Genomic DNA, 16049 nt, shown 5'->3' on the forward strand with positions numbered 1-16049 from the left:
CACTGGGAGGGCAGAAGAGCTGTAAGGCATAGCTCTGTTTGTTTATTTATTCTATCTGCGGAATGGGTGATAAAAAGACTTTCCATTATTAGAAAAACTGTTTTTATACCATTGCCATGACTACTGTTTTTGTTTTTCCTAAGTAGCGTTGCCATGTTCGAACATAGCAGAAGAGCTCTGACATCTGTTGAATGCAGATAAATCAGCAACATATTACACATTCTCTGATGTCAGAATTCTGCAGATGGCATGATGTTGAGACCGATAGGGCGGGTGTTGCTGTACTTATTTGTTGATGTCCTCTGTGCATGTGCTTTATTTGTCCACAGGGCTGCAGGCGTCCCCCTCCAAGCACACCAGTTACTCTGTGCGGATGGAGAATGCTGTTCCCATAGTGACCCAGGCCCCTGGTGCACAGCCTCTTCAGATCCAACCTGGCCTGCTCACACAGGTAGGAAGACATTCAAGTATCATGGAGAACTAATAGAGTTTCCTTGACAATAACATAGCCTGTCAGTCGCAGAACTGTGCGCACTCAAAGTTCTCTGCATCCCCCTTTTTTTCATAAGCCTCAGCTAAGAATAGTATCTATCGATGGAGGCTGGAAATCACTCAATGTTCGTGACCCTGCCCCTGCTGGCAGCTGTTTTTTTTCCTGAGTGCATTCAGGCCAAGCTCTCCTGTGCATTACTCCCTGCCTCTCTGCCTCTCTCTCTCTCTGTCTTTCTCCTCTCACTCTCTCCCCTTGCTCGCTCTCTCTGCTGCCCTGCTCTCCTGGAGGCTGAGGCAGCCACGGTCTGATGCACACAAAGGCAGGAGCCTTTCACACAGAGAGGGCCTTCACTGGGGCCTGCACAGTGGAGCCGGAGCTTTAGTATACAGTTGTTGGAAGTAACAGAAAGTGACTGTGCATCACTCCCTTTGCGCGCGCGCACACACACACACACACACACACACACTGTAGACCACTTCCATCGCCACACCAACTCGTTCCCTATGGAAATTTCCATGAAGGCTTTAAATATCCCTGAGAATCCAGGGAGTTTGAAGCACTCCCTTATCTCCAGTTAATCATGCAGTAGGCAGGCGCGCAGGCAGCAAAGCTCTGTGTGTGTATGTGTGTGTATTTGTGTGCGCGCGCCTGTGTTTCTATGGTGGGTTAATCTGTCAGATACCAAATGGTGATTAGCTCCAGGGCTGCTTCCAAGTCAGGCGCTCCAAATTACAGGCCTCAGAGGATCCTGGGAGGTCAGGGGAAGCTTGGATGAGGCTCTGCATGACCACAGAACTCACAATACCACCAGATCCATCGATATGATGGATCTATAACAGGCAAAATAAGATAAAATATCTCTGTCTTATTACAGACAATGCATTAAATTATATTTCTCTGGGTGTGGCTCAAACATTGCTGCCATGCTCTGCAGGTATTCACCTCTGTCTGCACACATGTTAAACAAAGACAGGCAATAGTTAACACAAGCAGATGGTTTATATAGGCCAGCGAGCAGCACACCTAATAACTGGGTGTGTGGTGCGTGTGTTTATTCCTTTACTGTGGGAGGTCTCACTGGCTTGGCTTAGTCGTTGTTTGCCTCCTGGTTGCATTCTTTCCACCTGCGTCCTCAACCCACCCACCGCTCACTATTGCCCGTGCACCTTTTGCCCACCTCGGACCCATGCGAGTTTAGCCCCGAGCTCCCTGGGCATGCAGAGAAGGGGGCAGAGTGAAGGAGGCTCCGAGGAGGGAGGCAGGGAAACCAGCAGGACCTTTATCTGGAGCAGGAATGCAGAAAATGTGGAAACAATTGGGGAGTGAGAGCTGGGGCTTTCAAAGCCCGGAGGTGACAAAGGGTTTTCACCCGGGGAGTGTAGGTCGAGGTGGGAGGCGGTGGGCTGCTGATAGTGATGGTAGGCTCAGAGTAGAAAGAAAACGGCCTCTTAACTGGGTTACCATTTCAGGGCAGACAGGCTGGTTACACAACGCAGACGCCTAGCGAGAGAGGCATGTAGAGTGCCAGGAATGGAGATAGAGCGAGCAGGAGGTGGAGGAGCAGGAGATGGATGGATGTATTAGAGTCCCTTAATGGCATGTTGATAAAAGGCCTTGGATGTGGTCTTAGATGTAAAGACCATCACCAGCACCACAATGTTCCATTAGAGATGTCAGTCATCAGCGGAGAGACAAGGCAGCTCCACTGGCCTCCAGATGCCCCCCCTGCAGCACTTCAACCACAGGGGTGGCTGGTTTGGACTGCAACGTGCCTCAGACAAAAACAATTCAACTTCCACAAGCCTGCAGCCAGAATACAGAAGAGAACAGCTACTTTGTGTCAGAATATAATGGAAACAGACAGAGCAAAGCAAAGATGTGAATACAAAGAGAAAGGTTAAGATCAAGCTAAAAGATAAAGGTACAATAAAGTTACAGTACGGTATACACAGACTATCTGCTTTGCATTCTCTCTCTCTCTCTCTCTCTCTCTCTCTCTCTCTCTCTCTGTTTCTCTCCCCCTCTCTCCCCCCCTCTCTATTTAAACCTGTGTGCACCGCGGCACATACTGATGCCGTTGTAAATAGATGTGCAAATGGTATTAAAGGAACAATTCATTAGCCCTGACATTAAAGTGCTAATCAATAGAGCTGCATTAAACTATTAGGGTTACACACACAGGAACACACAAACACGCTCGGGCATGCATGCGCGCACACTCATCTTGGCACATCTTGGGGCATATTATGCCTGATACTCCTCCTGTTCTGCATCAGACATACAAAGTAGCCTCTTTCACGGCAGATTGAATGGGCCCCACAAATTTAATTAGAACATAGGTTGATTTGACTCAAGTCGAACACATAATCACACTAACACACACACAAACGCACACATGCGCACACTCATACACACGCAGATAAAGAAAGGAGCTCCTGTACATCTTTATTAAGTCCTGGTCTTATCTCTTTTGTCGATGGATGTCTCCTTGAAGCTGACGGAGTTCATTTTTTTTCATGCCCACTATTACGCACTTTTGCAAACACACTGTAATTCATCACAACACCTTCAAAGTTATCAGCCAAGCTCAATGAGTTCCCCTGCTTAATGCATTTATAATGTTTAAATTGAAAGACGCTAGAATTAATTCATCAGATTACTCATGAGTAACAGTGTTAATAAAATTCATGGTTTGGCTGTTCATAGCTCACTGTTTTTCCCTCCTCTCTTTGTCCTCCGACCTCCACCTCTCATCTCCCCCCCTCTTTGTTTATCCCCCCACCCTGTGTTCTCCTTCCTCAGCAGGCCTGGCCCAGCGGCACCCAGCAGATCCTTCTGCCTCCAGCGTGGCAGCAGCTCACCCACACCTCAGTCCAGCACGCCACTGTCATCCCCGACTCCATGAGCAGCACGCAGCCTCTCGCCAACTGGAGGTGAACAACACTGCCTCCTTCATTTTAGCTGCCCTCGTCGTTTATGTTTGCAGTTTTTGAATCCACCTTTCGTCACACCACAATATCGCTGGATAAATAAATCTAATAGGTTGACATATTTCATTTCAAAGCTTCAGAAATAAAGCACTTTGTGAAATGAAGTTTTCACACATAACATCAGGGGCAGGTCTATATTACAGCTGAGATAAATTGATTTCAAAGGCCAGCGGTGGTTTTATAGGTCAAAATGTGTTATAGGAAGATGGTCCCACATAAGACTGATTGACCGAGAAGCCTGTGCCTCCCTGACAGCTCGTCCTTTATCTTCAGTCAATCACGGTCCCCACGTGAACACTGCTGGTGCTTTTATAAGCAGATTCACCTGAGGGAGACAGTATATATGTACATGTAGAGACATCATGTCGACTCTAGGCTGTCACTGTGATGACATCGATAAATGGAAGGATAGATGGGAGAAGGCGATCTGCAGGGAGATGGGGAAGATGCAGGTATATAATGTGTATGTGAAGGGCTGCCGGGGCCATGTTTGCTCAGACTCATTTTGAGATGTCCATCTGTGACCATACGCCCCCCCCTTCCTTTTCTCTGCCTCCCTTCCCGTCCAGTGGCAGCTCTGTTGTCCTCTGAGAGACGATTGGGAAAGTGTCGCACTTCCTCTGCAGAGCTATCGCTCCGCAGCTGCTGGTGTCAGCTCCTCTGCCCTCCCTCTTTGCTCTCTCCCACACTTGTTCACTCTCCTCCTTTAGAAAAGTTAGCTGCTGCCACCCGCTGGCCTCTGTGGGAAATACTTATCCTCGGTCTGTTTTTTCTCACCAATGTTGGGTCTGATTATCCTGTCGTATCAGGGTATTAATCAGTATTTCATGCTTTGCTTCTTCACATGCAGGTTCCTTATTGTCGTGGTAACATTAATCTGTGTTATATTACAGGAATTCCCATCCTCATGGCAGCCATTATAATCCCATCATGCAGCAGCCAGCCTTGTTGGCTGGCCACGTCACGCTCCCATCCAACCAGACGCTCAATGTGGGAGTGGCACATGTCATGAGGCAGCCCTCAACCAATAACAACTCCTCTTCCAAAAAGAACAAACAGCACCAGATGTCTGCGAGGTACTCTATCACTCTAGACTTACTATAAATTATTTTAATGGCAGCTACAGATCATCCAAAAAAGATCAAGTTGCCTCATAGCATCTGTGTATTTCGCTGTCTGTGTGACATTTACCCATTCCTCTGTCCCTCTATAAGGAACATGTCAGCCTACGAGGTGTCATCTTCGCAGGCGGTGCTGTCCCCGCAGCGCTCCAAGCGGGTGAAGGAAAACACGCCCCCGCGTTGCGCCGTGCTCCAGAACGGCTCGGCCTCCAACTGCCCGCCCCCGCAGGGCTGCGGGGGCAGCGGGTGGGGGGCTAGCGAAGCAGAGCAGGCTTCCAGCACCACCCGCGACCATCAGCACCAGCACCACGTCCCCAGACAGACCATCATCATCCCAGACACGCCCAGCCCTGCGGTCAGCATCATCACCATCAGCAGCGACACGGACGAGGAAGAAGACCACAAGCAAAACAACAGGTCAGTTCAGGATGTAGAATCTCATACTGATAACAACTGTGAAAACACTTTGCCAATAGACCTGCACACATAATACCATAACACTGATGGCCTTCAGCGACTGAAGTTGATTTCTCAGTAACGTTTTTCCCTGTTTCATGTTTCCTTAGTTCATCTTCAAAGCAGCGGAAGAATGTCATCAGTTGTGTGACGGTCCATGATTCACCCGACTCCGACTGTTCAAGCAACAACAGCCCCTACACTGTGGAGTCTAGACCACCCAACAACAACAGCTACGACACAAAGACCACCATCCTGGACAACTACAACAACGGGAACCCCCGCACCATCATCATTCCCCCTCTCAAAACACAGAACAGTGAGGTCCCGAGTGAGTGTGAGCGCCTGATGCCAGGTATCCTCTTTCCTAACCTGAAACACCTAACCCTAACCCTCCTGCTTTAACAAGTAGCTATCATGTTGTTATATATTCAATTTGCTACGGCCCAATTAACCATACTTGTATCCTCTCCTAGATGCAATGAACCATCAGAATTCAGCTTACAAGTTTAAATCCTCCAATGGAGTGGTGTCTGGCAATAATCACATACCAGGGGTCGTGACTGGAGGGTCCTACCGACAGCAGCGCTCAGGGCCTCACCCCCTCCAGCAGCAGCCTCTCAATCTCAGCCAGGTATAGTGAAACCTGTTCAGTGTGTCATTATGTGTGCATAAAACCTGTCAACTTTTTCAGATCAGGTTTAAGAGGAATTGTTACGAAAGAAAATACACTTTTTCTTTCAAAGACTTAGATGAGAAGATTGATACCAAGCTCATTTCTCTGAGTTAAAACAAGTGTTGAAAACAAGTAGCCTGGCTCTGTCCAAAGGTAACCCGCCTACTAACATCTTAAAATCTCTAATTAGCATGATCTATCCCATTTGTTTAATACAAAACTGTAAAAAAGACGCAGCCTGGCTGAGCTTAGTCAATTCCTGGGATCTCTGCTGGTTGCTTCACAACCTCATGTTTAAATTATTAAGGTGCTGGTAGGTGCAACCTTAGGACAGAGCTAGGCTCGCTGTGGCCCTGTTTTAAGACTTTGATCTAAGCTAACCAGCTACAGGAAAAAGCTTTATATTAACCCTATGGACGTGAGAATGATATCAACCTTCTCGCCTAATTCTTCAAAGCACATTTACAGAAATAGTCATTCCTTTAAAGGGACAGTAATTGTAATAAGCGAAAAAAAGGGAGAATTTATGAGGTACCGATCCATAGTTAGGGTGTTACCTACAGTATATGGCAATTGGCACGCTCCCAGTTTGGAGAAACAGGAGGAGAACCAGTGCAGGAAGTTAAGCATTGGACTGCTGCAGACCGACCAGCAGCAAAACATATTTCGGCCAACTAAAAAAATCAATATCAGTGTAAGTGTATGCTTCCCGCTTAACCTCACTATCAGGCGGCCCTTTACAACGAACCAAAATACATTTGGCTGCTGCCCCCGTCCACAGCAGTACATTGCTTAGCTTCCTACACCCATAGTCCTGCTGCTTCTTCAAACTGGGGGCATGCCAGGTAATATACTGACTAGACTATGGATAAGAACCTAATACAGCACTACTTCAGAAAACCTGAACTATTCCTTTAATGTTGATAATGCATTTGTGATATTTTTTAGAATAATTTCTTACATTTCAGGAATCATATTTGAAGCTATGACACTTTCCATGAATAAAAGTTTACAATATCTTCTGAAAAAAAGTTCAGTTCATGAGTTCATTGAATTGACGTCCAGCCGTTCTACCATCCTTTCTTCCAGGCCCAGCAGCACATGGTAGCCGAGCGAAATGGAGGTCATCGGCGCCAGCAGGCCTACATCACCCCCACCATCGCCACTCAGGCCCCGTACTCCTTCCATCACAACAGCCCCTCTCATACGGGCAATGTCCACCCGCACCTGGCCGCCACGCACCTGCCCAGCCAGCCCCACCTCTACACCTACACAGCCCCCGCTGCTCTGGGCTCCACCGGCACCGTGGCCCACCTGGTGGCGTCGCAGGGCTCGGCGCGCCACGCAGTCCAGCACGGAAGCTACCCACCAAGCATCGTCCACCAGGTCCCAGTCAGCATGGGCCACCGCGTGCTGCCCTCGCCCACCCTGCACCACAGCCAGTACCAGGCCCAGTTTGCCCACCAGGCCTACATCAGCGCCTCGCCCGCCTCCACTGTCTACACTGGATACCCGCTGAGCCCCACCAAGGTCAACCAGTACCCTTACCTCTAGAGAAGACACTGACTGACACTGGAGAGCCTGACCCAGCTCTGCTGCTTCCCCCCAAACCCACCCGCCCTGAGCCCCATCGACATCCCAAACATCCTTTCCTCGACCTCAGACATAAACAGAGACAGAGGAACATGCAATCCTCATGAAACTGTCACGTATAACTTGAAGATGTAACGACAGAGAGAAAAAGAAAAAAAAGATTCACAGCCTCTCTCTAGAAGGGAAAGATGGGGTTGAATTTCAGAGGGGTACAGTTCAAGATGTTTCTTTCATTCATTTTTTTCCTGAAAGGGCCAGTTTTTGCTTTTATTTGTCTCTTCTTTGCTTTACTTTATGAGGAAAGTAACGTCTCATTAGTTTTACTGGGAAGCTTGAAACAGGCCTTCTGGGACAGTGGAGGTTTTCTGGTTTGTTTTCTTTTATTTTCCCCTCTTAAATTCGGGAAGTGACTGTTGAACAGGGGTTACTGACTGGAAGTTCGGAATCCCAAGGGATTTGGGAGAAGGTGAAATACGGAAACCTGCTGCTCTTCAAAGAAAAAAATATTGATGGCCTTGAACTGTCTTAATATTTCCAAATCATTCATGGTGTGGGGAGAAAAAGAGAGGCAACTCCCCCCACTCCACCTTCTCGAGCCGAGGAGGCTTCTGGAAATATAACCAACAGAAGACAACAAACTTTTTAGTGTATTTATAGATATTTTTGTTTTCCTTTATGTTTCACCTTTATGACGATACTTTGGTTTTAGCTAGGTGTCTTAGCTGGGCCCCGTTCTTAGAATGTAGCAGTCTGCACCTGTTTGTTTTAAGAAGAAAACCTTTTTTTTTCTGATACCAATAGATTTATTTGTTCCTCTTTTTTCAATGTGATTGCACAAAGTGGTTATAATAACATAGGCATGTACAACGTGATTGTCTGTGTGTGCTACTGTCGGCCATGCGTGTGTAGTCCACCTCCTCAAAAATTCTCCTCAGTCTTTAGGTTCTGACCATTGTTCCCTCGTAGTGCCTTACAGATATAATGACACAGTTTACTTGGCTTGGATCCTGAAAGCCACAAGAGACTATAGCTATACTTAGAGAGACATGTTTCCCCCCTGGTTTCACATCCTAGTCGGGGCAGTTGTAGCTCTCTTCCAGGTGTAGGCTCAGCCCTTACTGTTTCCTGTCCTTAATGACAGCGTACTATAGGTGATGAAGATTAATGTCAGAGTTGGTGACACGCTGAGCTATTTTATTATGTGTGCATGAGATAACTTGCCTGGGGTACTTACCAAAGTCATAGATAAATTCTTGTTACATTTGCTCTGGATATTAATGTAAATAAATGAAAATGTACAGTATAGCTGTAGCTGTAAACCTCGACCATGGTGGCACCTGAAATATGGCTTTAGTTTGGAATATATTTGTTGTTGTTTTATCACACAAGGGACTTTGTGCATCGTGATAACAGATGCTCAGTTTTCATGTACAGGGAATGAGTTACAGTACAAAGTTTGAGACACAGTAGAGGCTTTTTTAAGGTTAAAAGCTAGTCCGAGAGAAGGGCCTGACAGAAAGTGATGGTTGCCACGAGGTTGATTCTGTGAGGTTGGGGATAGCCAGGCTGCAGTGGAGAGACAGAGTATCGAGGGTTTTTCGAGAGAGATACTGTGTAGGCACGAGTGAGGGGGCTGGTTGAAAGCATAGGGTCAGTTTAGGTAGGGACTGTGGAGGGCAGGGTGAAACTCTCTATCTTAAATGGGACTAAAAATGGTAGCAAGTTGGCACTGAGCAGGTTGATAGTAACACTGAGCCCGGGTGGTCGGTAGGAGCCGCAAAGGCGGGCACTACCTTTACCTGAATGCACACTTTTCGAATTCTGACGCAAATCCTTTTTTGTTTTTGTCGTCATTTGTTGCTGTTGTCGTCGAGATAAATTGGAAGTTATTTGTCGCGCTTGAGGTTTGGGTAGCATCTCAGAGCTGCAGGAACAGAACAGAAGGGAAAGGCCACAGCGTACACCTGGAAGGGCACCTTGTGGCCGATTTTGTCGTCACTGTCCATTTGTCTTCGAAACCAGGTACACCACAGACATCGCCACGCCAGCCAGAACGGGATACCTGAACACTTAGAGAATCAATAGGGCTGTCGCTTTGTGTGTGTTTGCTGCTTCATTTAATAGACGTCTTTTTTTTTTTTACTTTTTTTTTTTCTCGTAGCCAATGATACAAATAATCTCCTCTGTTCATTTGTCCTCTTGAACGTGGGCACATCAGAACCGCTGGTGGTTTAGTGAAAGCCTTCCCCCTCTCCTTCATGGTATGCCATAGTACTTGCATTTGAAGTGATTTGTTTGTTTTTTTTCTAACTTAACATTATCTTGAACTTTTTTGACATGGCTGTAGTACATGTTGTGTTTATTTTTTAGAGATTGTTGCAATAATTCTTATTGTGTGTGTGTGTGTGTTTTTATTATATGTCAGGCTCATTTCTATTTTGTAACCTAAGGGGGTTGATGTACAGTAATATTTAGTATTCCGCGGAGGTGGGTGCACCTGTGTAAAAGTGTTGCAACACTGCTGATGACAGCAAGTGTTGAGTTGTCCAACAATCCAGTGGGGCCCTTTCAGCGTGAGGGTGCCACACCCAGGTCTGAAATCAAACAATCTCTTAAAAAGTCTCTTGGTGGGCCCCTGAGTGGTTCGTCATCCCGGTACTCGTCTACCCAAGAGTTCTCCACTCCTCGTCAGCTCCAGCATGCAAGCCTATGGTGCGGGCAGTTCAAGATGTGATTACATAGTACGTTGCTGGTTACATCAGTCTTCTCTGTTCTGTTGTTGTTTTTTTTATTTTATTGTATCTACTTAATTTCCTCTAGGTCATCGGGGCCTAAGCACACACGCATAAGGGAGATAATTTTCCATTGAAATCTTTTGGCTCTTCTGTTTTGAGACAGACTACTGAAACATTCCACTGTTGGAGGGAATTTGACATGACCCATGCCACACTGCTGTCCTGGGCGTCGACATCACACTCGGACTCTTTCGCTCCTTCCACCAAAGAATTCAACAACATCGTGTACAGCACAGCACAGTTCAGTAGGAGCAATCCTCCACGGCGTCGCTAATAGAGCAGACAGGCAATAACTTCTGGTCTCATCTTTACAAGTGCTTTTTAGGACACGTTGTTTTACGCCCACGCAAATGCATGTGTGCATACCATGTACAAGTACACAAGGAGGATTTAACATACTTAATCCATACAGCACAGTCATCCATTTGAACCATTTCTGTTGAACCTTCATCACACTTGGCCCCTGTCTAGATTGATTGAACAAGAATTATCTAACCTCTCTCCAAATTGTTAAGCCAGTTTTCTTTTTCTTTTTTCTTTTTTATGTTGTTGATATTGTAGCTTTATCGGTGTCGTTTGAAAATGAATTTGTGTACAAAAACAATTGTTTTACATTAGCGTGCCATGGAATAGAATGACCTGTTAAAAAAAAAAAAATGAATTAATCAAAAATGTACCAACTATACCTTTAAAACCATGGTCACCTGCACAAAATGAATGTAATACGTGACCTGCGACATCTGAAAATGGCTTTAGATCTTTCTCCGTGGGTGATCGCTCATTTAATTTCCTAACACCGTTTGTGGCCACGCATGATGCAATAATTATACATCTGATCTCCAGCAAACTCCCATGTGAGAGATGTAAAAATTAAAACTATCCTCACGATTAGGGGGGATGTCAAATAATCGCTATTTTCTCAAACGAAACATCCAATTAAGAGTAGCCCTGTATGCGCAACATTGTTGAAAATGACTTGATGTGTATGATACCTTTTGTCTATTGCTCTGTTTCACATAACCAATGTTTTGTGTTTTATAAGAAAGGGGAATCAGAAATGTGAGCATTAACGTAGATCGAGTGACCTTACAATTACCAAAATGTGCTTAAGTAGAGTGTAAAAAATTGTTTTGTGTTGTTGAGGTGAGCATAGCCTTCCCAGCCGGTGACTTCATTGTTAGAGTGCTGCCTTCCAAAAAGACAACAATACCTCCAAAGGTTTATGGTGACATTTAAATTAGAGACAAGTAAATAAGGCAGTATCTCACTCTCCGGCATTCAAACCTCCAACTTATCTCGTGGTGTTATCATGAATACTCCTCCTCCTGGGGCTTTGGGGACACTGGGAAACATTCCTGAGAGCAAGATGGCGCCCTGTGCTAGACTCTGCTTCAGACAAACTCCTTCAAAGCCCAGCGAGAAGTGAACAGACGAACCTGCACACTCGTACAGCGTTAACTGTTTGGCAAAGTCGCAGCTGCTTTCCAAAGTACAAAGGGGGTTAGGAAGAGATGTTAGGTGGGTTAATCATGAGCTGATGTACTGTCCGTCACCAGGAAATTCATAATCTAGCTACACAAACATTCTTAAAGCCCTTTTTGGATGAGAGTGTATGTTTTTTTGTTTTTTTTTAAACCTTTGTTAAGGAGATCTGCTCCTTTTGCTGGCTATTTCTTGGGGGAATTCAGGGTGAGGTGGTCAAGGTTTGATGCTGTCACTGATAGAGGGTGTCGGAGATCAAAATGTGTGAATTTAAGAACCAAAACTGATTCATTTACTACTACTATTTTCATTTATTCAAATTTGTGTAAAACCAGGCAAGGACATGGGTTCATATATACCAACGTAAATCCCCAATTTGCCACATTTTATGATCCAACCTTACTGAAAAATGTAGCTTTTCCCATCTTACTTTTAGAGAGCTTTCTGGCCAAACACAGTTATTTTTATGGTGTCAATAAATGGAATCTAGAAGTGGTTGACCAAAGCTACATTCAAAGCCAGATCTGCCTGCAAAAATATTCATTTGAAGAATAGAAGTCACGTCAAAGTCAAAAATTCCTTTTGGCACAAACTTCTAACAGTAAATTAGTGTATCTCATGTATTCGTACGAGTTTTATATCAGTTATTCAAGTTTTCTAAAAACCTAAGAGTGCATCAAACCCTGACCCCCTTTTGTGTCCATTGCTGTATGGTTTTTTCAATGGTGTAAAATCTCATTCTTTGTCGATAAAGCTAATGTGTGCTGCAGTATTTCCTAGTATACTTCTCTGTTAACTGTCTTTTCTTATTTACTTTTTGTTTCACTGGGGTGTGACGTCTCATTATTTCAATTTGTTGATGTAGCGTTCTATGTATACCCTGTTCCTTAGCTTAATATTATTAAGTATGTTATGAGAATGGATATTTTACTGGCTTTATAGAATGTTTAAATAAATATAATAATGACAATAAGAAGAAGGATTAATTAAACCTCCTAACAAGTTGAGTACTTGCTACTAAGCGCTTGTGTTACCATTATGATGTTGTGTGCTTCTCTTAATCATTTTCGTTGTAGAAAAATGGAGTGAATTTATATTAGGCTTCGAAAAAAACTAATGATAGCATTGTAAATTTTACAGGAGGATTTTAACAGACAAACAGCTTCGTCAAATAGAAGAATATAGTTATTTTAATTGTCCTCTTTACTAACTGTAGGGTGAGAAGGGGCTCGCGTTGTGGTGAACTATGTTATAGCTTGTTATTCACTGTTACTTTTGATCATTTTTTCGGTCTCCGAGGTGAATCGAGTTATTAATGAGAATTTGTATGCTCACATATGCATATTGTATATGTGTAGAAAATGTAATCACACTTTGTCTTGGATTTACATTAAACTGTTAAGTCACGGCACCAGTCTCCTGTTTTCTACTGTGGTGTTTATGTGTGTCTGCGCTTGAGGTTTGTTGTGAGTGCTTGAGCATATTAACTCTGAAATTAAATATGTTATAATAAGCAGATATAAAACAAAACGATTATTCCAAAATGCCAAGATGGTTTGCATGCATGGAAAACAAACATTTAAAGGCCACGCACACCCACACCACTTATTCTGCCTGATTAGACCTTACATTGATGTTGGATAGAGCTATCCTTGGAATTATGTGAGGTCACCAGACTACATGTAACTATTACAGTGATTAAGGTGTCAGTTGTCCACAACAAAGCTAACAGCTACCAAATTGGATTGATTTGATCGAGTCATCTAAAGCATGTTTTCCTCCTTGGTGAGAGGTATTGTGGATCTGAGGTCAGGGGAACCATCCCTCATTGTTGGTAAGCCTTGTTAAAGTGGCACTGAGCAATAAACTGAATCCAGTAAAAGGAAGTAGAAAAAAATTGAAATAAAATAGAAATTCTACTATATTAAAAATGCTATGTAAAAAACACCAAACTACAAAGGACACACCCACAGACACAGCATTGTGTAAAGTATGAAAAGTAAATGTACTCATAATACAGATACATGGCAGATCTGATACTTATATATTATATTTTATGATTGTTAATACTAATACATTAAGTTGCATTGTATTGTAATTGTTGCTCAATGTAGAGGTATTTTATCCACTTATAAACCCATAGGTAGTTTCTGAATCTGGAAGGTAATTCAGCCATGGCTATAACTGTAGCTGTCAAATAAATGCACTGGGATTAAAAAACAAAAAAACATGATTTGCATTGTATGAGTATGAATAAAGAAGCATGAACTAATAACTAATACTTGAGTGAAGGAGAAGCACCTCGAAATTGTCCCTAATTACAGTTGTTAGGTAATCATACTTAGTAGTTACATGATATTTATCATATTCTTTGTTTGTGGAGAGATGTAGGCTATATTTTGTGTGAGACATGGCGAAATTGAACACACATAAATAAATAAAAATTCAGATCAGAATTCAAATTAAATGCGTAGATAGAGGTCAAGGCATAAATCAAGCAAAATGCTGTTTACCTGCCAGTAAAATGAAAAACAGAAATAGCTCATTTCCTCTGAAAACTTAAATACAGTGGTTAGGAAATAATAATAAAAAGGCTTAATACCTGGCAGCTCTTTGTATATGAAATTATCAAGTCATGTTTAGAAAAGCAACATAAGAATTTCAGGATTAAATTTTTCATGACACCATGGCACAATAGCTGCTAAATGTTTATAAGGGGTTAATAAGATAAAACTAACAAACTTATCCAGCATCAGCAACATCATTATATCACACTGCCACTAGGTGGCGGTGTGCACCAAAGTGTTGATGCATGCAAACTGGCACTGACGTGATTAGGTTATGCTGATCATCTCCATTTATTTTCAACCACAAAACGATGTTTAAATCATGCACCAGGGGAGCTATATCTCCAGCTCTTTGTGATTTGGAGCTTTTACTTCCTGACAGAAATCATGCATTACAAATAGAAACTAAGTGCACATCCTTTTTGTGTCTTATCAGATGTTAAGTGTAAACATTGCGCTTAAATAGGTATATATAATGTTGATGAAACTGCAAAAATAAAAGGCAGAGGAGCACACCAGCCAGTAGCCTAGGCTGTACCAAAAAACAAAAAAAACACGGTGTCAGTTTGATAACTTGAATGATTTCCCTCAGCATGACAAGACGTGAAATGCATCCAGCCAATAAAACAGGCTGACAGTGATATATCCATCCTTGGCTATACCTTGCTTAGTGCATCATCGCATGAGGCAACGTTGCCGTGGAAGCCGCAGACGCCAGTCGAGGAGGACCAACCTAATTTTAAAACCCCACTTTGACGGAGGAGCGCTGCAGCCAATGAGAGCGGCTTTCGATACATTAGAAGCTAATCAGATCAGCCAGGGGGCGGGACTAACCCAATCCTCAGGACGAGAGAAGGTAACTGTTACTGAAAGAGTGTCAGATGGAGCCAGCTACCAGCTCGTGCACAGTCCGTTTACACTGAAATTACTTCAAACGCAGGCAGGTGGTTTTCTGAAGGTTAAGGACGAAGCCTCGGACAGTGTTTTGTGTCATCCAGGGATATGTTCTCGTCACCCAGACAAAGGAACTAATAGAGTCGGAGCTCCCTTTTTTTTTTTTTTTTGGTAAGTCTGAATGCGCAGCTATGAGCAGGCTGACAGGAATGGCTGGGGGAAAAGGAGAAAAAATGCCGTTATCTATGCACTCAGAGCTAGCTTTGGGAAATGATACCAAACTATGTTAGCTAACCTGTTTTGAGCATTTTGCCGTGGCACACACATGAGAGGTGTAAAGTGCTTTGTCTCGCCGTGTGAAGAGCCACATGACCGTGAAACTTGAAAGTAACGGGACGGGATGTAGGACAAGAGACTGTACTGTATCATGATGAGACGCTTCGAGAGAGAGAAAGCGACTGAGAGCTAGCCAGACAGCCGGGGGATGAAGTCTGTGCTCGGCGTCCTGTTATGCCTTATTCACCGTGTTACACCTATTATACACCTATGTGGAATTATAGCCGGGCAGTTTATCTAGCTGTTAATGGGATAATCATACCTCACATGTGTTTATTTGACTAATATATTAACGTTAACTTCTAATGACCTGGTTAGCCATGTGCATGAAATGTTTCCTCTCACAGTATGAAAGCAGTAGACAAGCCTGCGTTCATGCCCCGAATGTTATTTATTTTAACATGGGATGTGAAGTTTTTCTTCTTATGATATCCTACTTCCTGTGGAGAAACGTAGCATTTATTGCGTGTGAGACATGGTGACATTGAACGCACCAAAATCTTTTCTTTTTTTTTCAAATCCAAAGTAAACCAGATCCAAATTAAAAACATAGATAGAGGTAGGTGCATAGATCAAGCCAAATGTAGTTGATGACCTGACAATAAAATTGCAAATAGAAATCTTTTGAAAGTGACCCAGCTTTCCT

At 43.6% G+C, this 16049-nt stretch overlaps 1 protein-coding gene across 1 annotated transcript in view; it reads left to right on the plus strand.

The window, feature by feature from the left end:
• Positions 1–7472, plus strand: part of hipk2 (homeodomain interacting protein kinase 2) — a 70690-nt gene extending 63218 nt beyond the window's left edge. The window contains exons 9-15 of the mRNA XM_073471455.1: positions 330–451; positions 3296–3426; positions 4377–4559; positions 4698–5021; positions 5171–5415; positions 5537–5694; positions 6826–7472. Of these exons, the coding sequence (XP_073327556.1) occupies positions 330–451; positions 3296–3426; positions 4377–4559; positions 4698–5021; positions 5171–5415; positions 5537–5694; positions 6826–7290 (1628 nt within the window). The 3' untranslated portion in view covers positions 7291–7472. The remainder of the gene's footprint in view (positions 1–329; positions 452–3295; positions 3427–4376; positions 4560–4697; positions 5022–5170; positions 5416–5536; positions 5695–6825) is intronic.
• The last annotated feature ends 8577 nt before the right edge of the window (positions 7473–16049 follow it).

Source organism: Pagrus major, chromosome 8 (genome assembly GCF_040436345.1).
Source record: "Pagrus major chromosome 8, Pma_NU_1.0".
NCBI classification, from domain to species: domain Eukaryota; kingdom Metazoa; phylum Chordata; class Actinopteri; order Spariformes; family Sparidae; genus Pagrus; species Pagrus major.